The following is an 11,737-nucleotide window of genomic DNA, read 5'->3' as shown; positions in this document are numbered from 1 at the left end:
GTGCCGTGTGACCTGGACTCTGAGCTTGAGAAGATGGGCCTTGGTCTGGCAGAGGTGGCAAGGCTCACCTGCACTCCTGGTCTCATTTGGTGGCTTTGTACCCACACAAGCCGTTCTGGATGGCAGAGGGGCTTGTGATGATGGCTGCTTTCCTAGAAATTGAATTAAAGCGGCCAAGAAGTGACTTTGGCTGGGAACTTGGTGGGCTCTGGGTTCTGTGGTGGCCTATGCCATCAGGCTGGGACCTCTCTTTTCTTTTCTTCTTGCCCAGCTACACAGGTGTACTCTTCTGCTCAGGGGCTCCCCCTGGGGTTGGGAGATAAAGCCCGTGTCTGAGGTACTGCGTGGGTCTTGGGGTGATACCCCAAGGCTCCTGCAAGGTCGTCAGCTGCCTGGAACATCTCCGGTTTTCATGACTCTCAGGCATCCCCCTGACCCTCTCCAGCAGCGCCCAGAGGAGGCGCTCTCACCACTTCTGCTGAAGGGCTGCTCTGGAGTTTGGCCTCTAACCAGGCTACTTGGGTGTGGCCTGTCTCCCTTTGTTGCACCCCGTTGTGCCCCAAGTGCCTGGAACTCTGGCTGGCCAAGTGTAGATGTTCCGTAAACGCCCCGAGAAAGGCAGGGAGGATAGAAAGAGGGAGGGAGAGGAGGATCTAGAGTGAGGCTGGGAGTCACTGTGAGGGAAGGAAAGGGGTCTTGGAGGTGTGACTGCGCTCAGGACATCCTGGTTTAGCTCGGCCCGGCCCGGCCCAGAGCTGCGGTGGCTCCAACGCGGCCGGCAGGTGGCGGTGCTCCCTTGGCTGCGTGGCGGTTTTGAGTCCCCTCCTCCCGCGCTCCCTCCCTCCCGGCTCCTTTCTCTGCGCTCCTGCTCGAGCTCCCAGCGCCCTCCCGCTCTCCCGGCCGCTGTGTCGCCCGCACCACCCCGCCGCTGCTTACCGGCGACCATGGCGCACCGGGGAATCCCGAGCGCCCCGAGGCGTCCTGGCCTCACCTTGCCGGCCCCAGGCTCCCATGCTCCGCCGCCGCCACGCTGGCCGCGCTTGTGGCCGCTGCCGCTGCCGCTGCCGCTGCTGCTGGTGGTGTTGGTGGCTGCCTGCGGGGCGGCAGGGAGCTCCCTCGAGTCCGGGCGCCTGGGTCCCAGCGTACAGGTCACCCGGCTGCTGCACGCGGGACCCACGGAGTTCGGCGATATCGAGGATCCGCAGACACGAGGATTCGAGCCCAGCGCCCTGGGTCATGGTCCGGGTCTTGCTTCGGGTCCCAGCGCAGATGGCGCCCCAGCTCCGGGCAAGGAGCGCAGGGCGCGGGCGGCGCCGGTGGCCGGTTCGGCTTCGCGCGCGCAGGTCTCGCTCATCAGCACGTCGTTCGTGCTCAAGGGGGACGCCACGCACAACCAGGCAATGGTGCACTGGACAGGAGAAAACAGCAGCGTAAGTGACCTCCGTGCGCCCCCGGCCCTGCCCGGACACCTCTAGATACTCAGGGAGACCACCATAGCCCCCTACTTCCGGACCACCCGTGGTCACCCCTGCTGGGCATTCTTGGCGACTTGGGGGACGCGAGTCACCTCGGCGGCGCCCCTACTGGCTTCTGGCTATGGGTTACTTTTGGAAGGGTACTCAAATTTGTGAGACTCGGTCTCGCTCATGTGGCGTTCCCGAAGATCTGGGGACCCCATGTGTCCCTGGCTTCTAGATCTGGGCTACGGGGAAGTCCCTAGAGTCTTCGGGATGGGGCAGCATGACTCCAGGTCCTTGAGGGCCACCCAGCTCTGTGCCGCGTGGATGGTGGGTCGCCCACACACTGCACTGCACTCAGCGGCTCCAGTGTGCACCTCTGGAATTGCTGGCTCTGGAATCCTTACGACCCGATCTACGCTGATCTTGGGGGCCAGGATATCCCTGTCAGTTCCATGCCCTGTTCTAAGACTCTTAATTCTAGGACTGTTCCTCCTCGGTGTCCCACAGCTGTCTTTGGTCTGCCCGGACCTAGGAGTGTTTAACGTTGTTTAACGTTGTGAGGGCTTTAGCTCGGGCTGCCAACTCCCTGCCCTTCTCCCATACCTCTCCCTCTGGCTGGAGAGAGACTTCCAGCATCCTTCACCCTCTAACACACCCAGATCTAGGATCTAGCCTCCCCCCCCCCCCGTTCCTGTTTTGGTAGTGTACCTCAGGGGCTTCGTTTTTCCTGGTTAAAGGCCATAGCCTCTCCCGTCCCTTCTGGGCAGTCCCAGGTGTATGCACACCAGGTTTGCAAATTTGTGCTATCCAGGGAAGTGTGTTTTCATGAAGAGGGAGCTAGGAATCCCTTCTCACTGGTCTGCACCACTGTCCACTCGCACTTTCCACTTATCCCCACCCCCCCCGCCCCCCAGCTGACTTCGCCTCTTTATCTCCCAAGTTTGGGGGAAATACATAGGGCCAGAGTCCCTGCATGTACTGGCGGTGGAGTGGACGGGTCTCCTAATTTGGTTGTCAGGGGCTGCAGACACTTTTACCCCTGTCCCCTCTCCTAGCACTCTTGGTGACTGCCAGGAGGTTTCCATTTGTGCTGGAGAAGTGGCCTTGGCTGGCCCAAAGCCCAGTCCTGCTGGCTCCTCCCCCACTGACTGGCTGCATCCAGGATGCAGGTGCCTTGCCTGGTCCCTAGTTAATGGCATCTCTAGGAAGACTAGCAGCCTTCGGAGGGCAGAGCTAGTGCTGTGGATGCATCTGGCCAGCAGGGGGCAGTCAGGGTGCTGATCAGAGTGTCTTACAGAAGGTGGGTGCTTCTCCTAAGAAGGGTGTGGAGGTCCCCCCCCCATCCTTCTCGCCTGAACCTTGAACAAGCCCTCAAGCTTCAGGTGTATCGTTGGTCCCACTCTTTTGGGGCTGGCTAGTACCTGAAGATAAACTGTGTCCCCTGTGCCGTAGGGGATTCTTCAGGACTGAGAGGCAGCCAAGAAACCAAGAACTGAAAGGGACAGAAACACATTGAGAGTAAGCTCCGTGCGTTTGGAGTGTTGAGGTTGTGGATCCAGCTGGCTTACTCTTGTCCCTCTGCCTCTTAACTTCATGGGAGAAGGGTATGAGAGAGGAGAGTGAGACACTGTGTGGGGGAGAAGGAGTCACAGGTAAGGGGGCCAGCTGTTTCTAGGATGGGTTGGTGGCCCCTGAACCCCATCTAGGTTCAGAGCCTGGCCCCTGAGTGGCCTCCTTGGAGAGTTGAGGATGGGGAGTGACTGGCCAAAGAATTGGAAAGGAGCCTTGAGGGACCCTCTTCTGGAGCCATGGTGACATGAGGGCAGGTGTAAAATGTGGACAGTAGGGCACAGCCTGGCACGTAGCCAACACTTAGCTGAATGTGTGTGGGACAGCATGGACATGGTGCCCGGGCATCTGACTCAAGCCTTCTCCCGCCTCCCCACTCATTACACTCAGCCCTGGGTCATAAAGGAAGATGGGATGGGATTCTTTCCCGAAAACCCGGCCACTCGTGGCTGGGGATGCTCTCAGAGGCTCCCCTTGCCCGAGAAAACCCAGGAATGGAGAAAGAAGGGTGAGGACGGCCCGTGAGAGCTGCCTCAGTAAACTGGTCCCTTTAAACGTGGTTCTCTCAGATCTGATTGTGCACAGCACACATTCTTGGCATGTGAAGTGTCTTGGAAGTGCACTGCTCCCCCCATGCTCAGTGTGCAGCCCCGGGGACAAAGATGAGAGCCGGCACTTGGCAGTTGGCTGTACCTCTTGCTCGAAGCACCGTGTCTCTGTGAGCTTGGACGAGAAAGGAGCAGACCCAGGGACTCGTTGCTGAGCGCTGTCGTTAGGAAGTTGCCTTTCGGCTGCTTGCCCCTGCCCTCTCTGCAGATGTGGTCCACAGCCGAGCATCTGCGCTACCATGTCAGGTGCTTTTCAAAATACGAGCGTCGGGGGAGGGGCACGCTCTCAGAAATGGCATTAGCGAGCATCCCGCTAAGGGATGGGCTGAGGGATGGCGGGGACTCAAGCTGGTTCCCAGACAGTCCCTGTCACTGCAGCTCGGGGAACATATGTGAGTTTTCCTTGCAAAGGCTCGATTCTTCCCGCTCCCATGGAGATAGGGAAGGGGACTCTCTTGGAAGTTCAAACAGGGCCTCTCCAGCTGACGGTTTAGCTGTGGCAACACATTGTTATATGCGAGATGAATGCTTCATGGGAACCGGCCATGGTTGCCTTTTGAGAGACTGCAGATTGGGCTGTGCCCACAAGGCCCTGCCTCTCCACACTGCCCTTGGAGGCAGTGAGGTTGTACAAAGGCAGGAAATAGACCACAGTGCTGGGCTCCACCTGAGGGTGGTAGTTTCTTGTTAGCCTGGTAGGAGTGTGAGGTACTGTTTTCGGGGTAATTGCTTACTTAAGCACAGTCGTTCCCCCCACGCCCCAATCCTCCCCACCCCCCACCTCCGGCTTCTTCCCACAAGGGACTTGCATTGCAGCTTTGACTCATGGTTCAACTTGGATGTGAGCTTCCTACAGCCAGGTCCAATCTCTGTTCCTCAGGCTGACCATTTCCCTCCCTCCCTCCTGCCTCGGGGTCTCCCAGTAGTGGTGGTGAGTGTTCACAGATAATCCTGGGCAGATGAAGCACACTCCACACCAGGCATCTGGTTGGACTCCCTACCTTCGTCATTTTGTATAAATGCAGAGAGCCCAAGGCGGGTCAGAGGGTGGGTTCTCTGTGCTGGAAGATCTAGGGTAGCCTATCTGCCTCAGTTCCTTGTATAGAGAAATCATAGCTTCTGCCTGAGTTATATGGGAATTCTGTCATGACCCCCGCTGCAGGTCAGATTCCTTGAGGGTAGATGCATTAGTTTGCTCTAGTTTTGTGACAAAGGACCATGACAGTGTGGGCTCTGGACAGCAGGCTCCTTTTGTGCCTTTCTTTCCACCTGGGATGGGATCATTCTTTCTAATTGGAACACGGTATCATTGGGTCAAGGCCACCTTGACAGACGCATTATAATGGAATCACTGTTAGACACTCTACTCCAGATCTACCCAAGTTTGGAGGTCCTGGATTAGGACTTCAATTTATGAACTTTGGGGGAGGGGCTGACACAATTCAGCCCCCAAAATCAGGGAGTAGGTCTCACTTGTCATCCTCTGAACATAGCACCTGGAGCTCAGAGCCATCTGGTGGGAGAGACGAGGTGGACGTAAACAGGCAGCTACAAGAAGGGCATCATCAGGGAGGCTGGTATAGAAGGGGTGGCCTCAGGGCTGGCTCAAAGGATGAGTCGGTGGAGCAGATGAGAGAGGGAGAATGTTCTATCGGGAGTGACAGCCTGAGCGAGACCTGTGAGGTAGGAATTTGAAGGTCACACCTGCCATATAGAGACATCGAATGCGTTGTGTGGGAGCAGAACCCTGAGGAGAGAAGTGGGGAGGACGGGGAAGTTTGCCCGTGCTCCCCAAATGTGCAGCTGAAGAGCCTGTGGCAATGTTGGGTTGGTGGATAGTTAAGCTTTGGGACCTGCCAGGCTGGGTGTGTCTCAGGCTCACCTTGTGGCCTTGGATCCTAGGACAGATGGAAGAGATGCTCTGGGCCTTTGTCTTCACCATGGAAAGGGGGGACTTGCCGGTTTGTGGGTTGGTTGTACAAGGGTCGGTTTATCCATGTGAAATGCACAAATCAGAGCATGAGGTGTAGCTAGACGTTAGCGTGACACCCAGCCCGGTTGTGGCCAGAAATGAGTGCAGGGTTGAGGCCAGTGAGACTCTGTACTGTTGAGGTTGTGCCTGGGCTGTGTTGGGGAGAGGAAGTCTGAGGGGGGGGTGTCCAGGTAAGGATGAAGGGTGTCCTGTCAGTCTCTTTCTTCAGTGCTGGGCTCTGAGGCTCCAGGTCAGTCTCCACCCACTGAGTCCTTCTGAGATCTGAAATGAATGGGTTCTTACCTGGCACAAAGCTGCCTTATAGCCTTGCTTCCTACAACTGTGGTTTTGTGGTATCCTGGTAGAAGCATCTCAATGGCTCCTGGGCATTGCAAGTTCCTGAGTTCAGGGCTCCGGGGAGCCAGTCTCCAATTGTTCTGGGGCAGGAGCAGAGGCCTGGCTTCCCATGGACGCTGAGACTGGCAGCCTGTAGGCACTGAGCATTTGTCTTTGAAGCCACTACCAAGGTGTTCAGTGGCCACCCAAGTGAGACAGATACCAAGGATGCTGTGGCTGATGGGAGTGTCTGTCACATAGGCTGTCAGGAGCTTGCCACTGGCCTGTGAGCCTGTCAGGACCTTAAGTCTAGTGTCTGGATGAAGAATGAGGAGAGAGACGGAGATGCCTGTGTCATGTGACAGGTGACAGCCACAGAGCAGTGTGCTGTGATATAGGTTCTGTAGGAGCAAACCACAGGGGCACACTCTGGGGGCCTCCTGTTCTGTGCTGAGGGTACCCCAGGGTCCTGTGCTGAGGGTGTCCCAGGGCCTTGTGTTGAGGGTGCCCTGGGTTCTGTGCCATGCGGAGTGACATTATATGGAGGGATCACAGGTGCCAAGGGACCCTGCCAGACTCTGTGTGAGCATGACCATTTGTATCCTGTATAACTTTCTTCCCAGGAGATGGGGTGGGGGAGGGACTCTGGTGACATTGAGAGCCATTCTTGAGGGCAGGGGAGGCAGGCTGCATTTCCCCTTGGGCCCAGGCTGACACTCAGGGAAGTGAGAAGGCTTTGCAGCCTGTCGGATGATGTCTTCCCATGTAAACACTTGACGTCTAGTGGGAGCATCCCAAGAACCCCAGGGCCTGCAGTTCACAGAGACTGGGAAGATGAAGGGGTACAGATGGGGTTTGGGGAGAGAGGGGACAGCTCATTTTAACTGTGGAGGAGCCTGAGGAAAATTAAGTCAATTGACCAGGGCAGTGAGCTAGGTGTGGGGAGCAGCAGAGGCCTGGGTGGGAGGGGGCATTTAGGGCTGACGGGCCTGCACCACCCCCCTCCACACACACACACACACACACACACACACACACACACACACACCCAGTGCAGGCCTCCTGAGTCAGGAGCTCTTTCAGGGATCTCCTGGCTGGGGTCTGAGGGAGACTATGGGTTCTGGCACCACCCACTTCCACCTCCCCCATCGGGCACCTTCTTTGGCTGGAGGTGGACTGCTGCCTTCCTTGGCGGTCTCCAATGTGAACAGGTGTGGTGTCACTGTAGATCAAGGTTCCCCCGCACTTTGTGTCACCTCTGGGCATCTCAGGTCTGATCTGTTCTTGTCCCTTCTCAGGATCCCTGATGGTCCCCAGCCTCACTCTCCCAGTACCTCCCACAGACCCTAAGGTCCTATCCTGCTTAGTTCTCTACTGGGTGACCCAGAGTCCAGAGACCTGCCTCTGTGCGTGCGTGCGTGCGTGCGTGCGTGCGTGTGTGTGTGTGTGTGTGTCTGTGTGTCTGTGTGTCTGTGTGTGTGCATGTGCGTGTCTGTATGTCTGTGTGTGCATGCACTTGTGCATGTGCCTGTGTGTGTGTGTGTGCATGTGTGTATCTGCATGTGTGTGTATGTGTCTGTGTGTGTGCATGTGTGTGTCTGTATGTCTATGTGTGCACGCACTTGTGCATGTGTGTGTGTGTGTGGGTGTGTGTCTGTGTGTGTGTGTGGACTGGGCTGAATGGAGGCCTCTTGCCTTTAGCTCCTGTGTGCAGGACGTGCATGGCCAGGAGGGCCACAGGAGCTATGCTTGGGAGCCTCTCATGCTCTTCTAGAGCCACTGAGCTCCGAGAGTTCGAATTCTTTGAGGAGGGATGAGGTGTCTGCTCCAGGCCTTGCCAAGGACTGTCGGCACTGGGTAGGAGGAGACTGGGCATGCAGAGTGTGAGCTGGTGTGAGTCCCCATGTGGCGGGACCCATGGCAAGTGTCAGCAAGGGTGGGAGGCTGAGGGGACAGTCACTAGTGTGAGCTCCTGTGTGGTGGGACTCATGGTCTCCTCTGAGCCTCTGACCCCCGGGGAACCCTGCCCTGTCCTTCAGGATGTCCACTTGTCTCCCCATTAACCCTGGGCTTTCGGGCCTCTCCACCCCCCGTCACTGAAAGTGTTTACCCTTGTACCCTTGTTTTCTTAGGCCTCAGTTTCCTCATCTGTAGCTTGAGCGGCAGTGCCAGGTGATTTCCAAATCCCTACCCACTATGGACTCTGTGCGTACATTTAATTTATTCATACTTTATTTACAGACGTGGTGAGCAGGGCTGACACACACAGCCCCCTCTTCTTAATGCTGCTGCAGGTGCAGGCCTTAATGCCCCAAGGCTCCAGTGTGGACTCCAGCAGCAGGCCCAGCCAGGCTCGCCTCATCCTGCTGTTCTTCTTGAGTGAGGACAGAACATCCCTGAGCCGGCTTGGCAAAGCATGGAGAACAATTCCTGTGTCAGGCTGGTAGTCGGCCTGAGTACCTGTGTGGAGCCCGGACAGCATGGGTGGAGTCTAGACAGTGTGTTGTCCATGTCCTCTTCCACTCTGCGGTTTTCCAAGACCCTGCACGTCACTTCCTCGTTCTTTCTTTTCTGGCACAGTGTAGGTCCCAGGCCCTAGTACCTATGCACTCAGCTAATATTTGCTGAGTGCTTCTTGTGTACCTGGCAGGGTCAACTATCAGGGCTGCAGCGTGGAGCCCAGTGAAGCAAAGGCCTTGCCTGGTGAGATGCTGAGTGGCGACAGAATTCTGCCCAGAGTGTCCTCAGGGCTGTGTGAAGACGTGGGCAGGGGAATGTGGTAGGACTTCCTGGAGGAGGTCCAGATGGAGCCAGTCTGAAGGATGAGGAGAAGAGCCTCACCTGGCCTGAGGAGGAGATTGGAAAAGTCGGGATATTGAGGCCAAAGGGATGTGAGGAGCTGAGAAGCCTGGAGAGAGTTCACAGGCAGAGAAGGGAGATGTCTGCCATCAGGAAGCCTGGCTTGGAGGTGCCAGGACAGCCCTTCAGCAAAGTTCCTGACACACTTCACACACCCACTCCTGCTTTAATGAAGGGCCTCTTTAGTCTGTAGTTGCAGAAGGTTCCAGAGCGCATTCTAAAGAGGTCATAAATTAGCTCGTCCGTGCACCCCCGTAAATTAGCTCGTCCTCGTACCCCCGCAGGGTTAGAGTACAGCCTGTGGCTTGCACAGACCTCTCCAGAGTTGCCGTTACTCCATGATGATGAATTTCCAGTCAGGCCAGGTCTTGCCAGGGAGTGATGTAAAGGAGCACAGAGTTGGAGCACCTGGTAAACCAGCTGGGTGCCTTCATGGGTGCCTGAGCTTACAGGCCGCCATACTCTAAGAGGGGCTTCCTTATCAACCCTTGCCAGGGGCCGACTTTTGCTTCATCATCTTGATGGCCTTCTCTGGGTCAAGGGAGGCTGAGCCCCGAGGGTGTAATGATATCTCTAGGACTGCTACACAGGGCCATTATCTTCCCTCTGGAGGTGCAGGGAGCAGAACCGTGTTCTGCCCCTCAGGACTTCTAGTCTTTAAAACGTGGGTAACGATCTATGTGTGTTAGGCTGATTTTTGGCCTGGGCATTATGGGCATCCGCAGGGTGCATGCTTGTATTGGATCATTCCATGGCTGCTTTGGCTATGGGAAACCCTTTCAGGCCTTCCTGGACCTGCCCCACAAGGCTGGAAACTGAAGACGCAGACGTGTGGCTCCCCCAGTCTGTGTAGGTGCTGGGTGATGATGATGGCAGGCACTGGGCCTTTTCCGTGACACCCAAGGATCGCTGACACTTGGCAGTCCACAGAGTGCTCATCACTCTGAATCCAAGTAAGCTCCCTCCATCATTTGAACATTGACTAGGGCTACTGGAGGGAGAGCAGGCCCTGGAAAGCTAGAAATGAGAACTACAAAGTCTGCCATTCTTTGAAGGTGGACAAGCTCCTTCCTAGTTTGTGCTTCTGCAGCAGTTGGTTGCTTATTTGCACAGAAAATTACAATCATTTAATTAGTTTCTCCTCACACCAGCTCGAAGGTCTTAAAATAACAGCACTCGCCTTCCTTACTAATTTTCTTACAGAAGCGGATGATTTGCTCCAATGTCGAGCTAGCCTCAACTTGAGCACAGCACGTCTCTTGCGGACGCCATTTCCTGATGCTCATGGATAAATTGAGTTCAAATGAAATCAAGAAAAGAGCCCAGCCAAGTGCAGGCCCCTGTGTGGCTCAACCTGGAGTCCGAGAGTTCTTTTTGAGTTTTCTTGCCCTTGTGTATATTGTGAAGTATCAGCATGGGTACCATGGCCGAGGCACAGAGGAGAGGTGGCCTCTGCCAGTGAGGGCCGCCTCCTGCCTCTGCCTCTGATGTAGTTTGACTTTATCAGAGCATTCTTCTCTGCTTGCATAGAGTTCTGGATTAGGGACAATAGGGTGACTAACCGTAGCCGCATCCGGAAGCCTGTGCCCCCTCATTGTAGAGACGATACTACCATGTCCTTTACAGCTGTCACCGATATGCATGCAGTTGTCCTCAGGGCTTGCTGGGCACAGTCATTAAGGGTCCTGGGCATGACTGGAATGTCATTAGTCCTGAACACAAGCTTTCTCTCTCTTTCTTTTAAAAATATAAGGAGTATTTTAGGGCCAATGAGATGGCTCAGCAGGTAAAGGAGGCAAGCCTAAGGATCAGGGTGAGATCCCGGGAGCCTCTGACCTCCACACATGTCACAGCGTGCACAAAGGCACACACACACACACACACACACACACACACACACACGCACACACAGACAACAGAAGTGTAGGCATTTTTTAAATAAATATTTTTCTTGACTGTGATTTGAATTGTGGTTACATAAGATTTTTTCGTTGTACCTATTTTTAAATGCACAGCCCAGCAGCATTAGGGCACTTGTGTTGCTGTGCAACCACCCCCACCTTTCATTTCCAGAATGTTCCCCCCGCTGAAACTCTGTCTCTATTAAGTGCTAACTCCCCCAGGCCTGGTAGCCATCACTCTGTGAGTTTGACAGCTCTGGACCTCTCGTGAGTGGGAGGGAGCTAGAGTATCTGTGCTTCCGTGATTGGCTTGTTAGCCTCGTGTCCTATGTTCATCCATGTTGTGACATGTGGAGGCATGTCCTCTTTGGGGGACTGTGTAATACTTCATTGAATGGATGGACCACATTTTGGTCCCATTCATCAGATGATGGATGTTTGAATGGTTCCCGCCTTTGGCTAATAGTGAACAAAGCTGTGAGTGCAGACCCACAGTGACCTGTTTAATCCTGGCTTCAGGTCTCTGGGGTATTGGTTTGGAAATAGAACTGCTGGGTCATAGGGTGACTGTTTAACTTCTGGATTGAGCACGGACTTGAATGGGAGCAAGGTCCCTTTTGTGCTGCCTTGAACTTTGACACCTGCCAGGTTGGTGTATGGCTGCAATCCTTAAGAGAACCCTGAGAGTGCCATGGCTTGCCTGTGCCCAGGAAGGAGGGTAGCACAGCTGTTGCTGGAGCCAGTGTGCTTCTGAGACTCAAGATAGAGGCTGCTGGCAAGCCCAGGACATCTACATCCATCGCCTGTGTGATACAGGCCTGGACTGGTGTGGTGCTGGGCCAAGGGTGGGAATCATGGAGAGCTGGGCTGGTGTGGTGTCAGGCCAAGGGTGGGAATCATGGAGAGCTGGGCCGGTGTGGTGCTGGGCCAAGGGTGGGAATCACCATCCTGAGGTGGAGGTTTCCTCCAGGTATTGTGGAAGCTGCAGGTCACATTTCAAGTTCATACCCCCGCCTCTTCCTCCTAGCTTTT

General features: G+C 55.4%; 1 protein-coding gene across 2 annotated transcripts in view; it reads left to right on the top strand.

Moving 5' to 3' along the window:
• Positions 1-674: 674 nt before the first annotated feature.
• Sorcs2 (sortilin related VPS10 domain containing receptor 2) overlaps positions 675-11,737 on the top strand; it is a 398,248-nt gene continuing 387,185 nt past the window's right edge. For both annotated transcript variants that reach the window (XM_028882326.2, XM_028882325.2), the window contains exon 1: positions 675-1,430. In XM_028882326.2, the coding sequence (XP_028738159.1) occupies positions 945-1,430 (486 nt within the window). In that variant the 5' untranslated portion in view covers positions 675-944. The remainder of the gene's footprint in view (positions 1,431-11,737) is intronic.

The sequence above is a fragment of the Peromyscus leucopus genome, chromosome 10 (assembly GCF_004664715.2).
Source record: "Peromyscus leucopus breed LL Stock chromosome 10, UCI_PerLeu_2.1, whole genome shotgun sequence".
Lineage (NCBI taxonomy): Eukaryota > Metazoa > Chordata > Mammalia > Rodentia > Cricetidae > Peromyscus > Peromyscus leucopus.
This window is presented reverse-complemented; position numbering and strand designations above follow the sequence as displayed.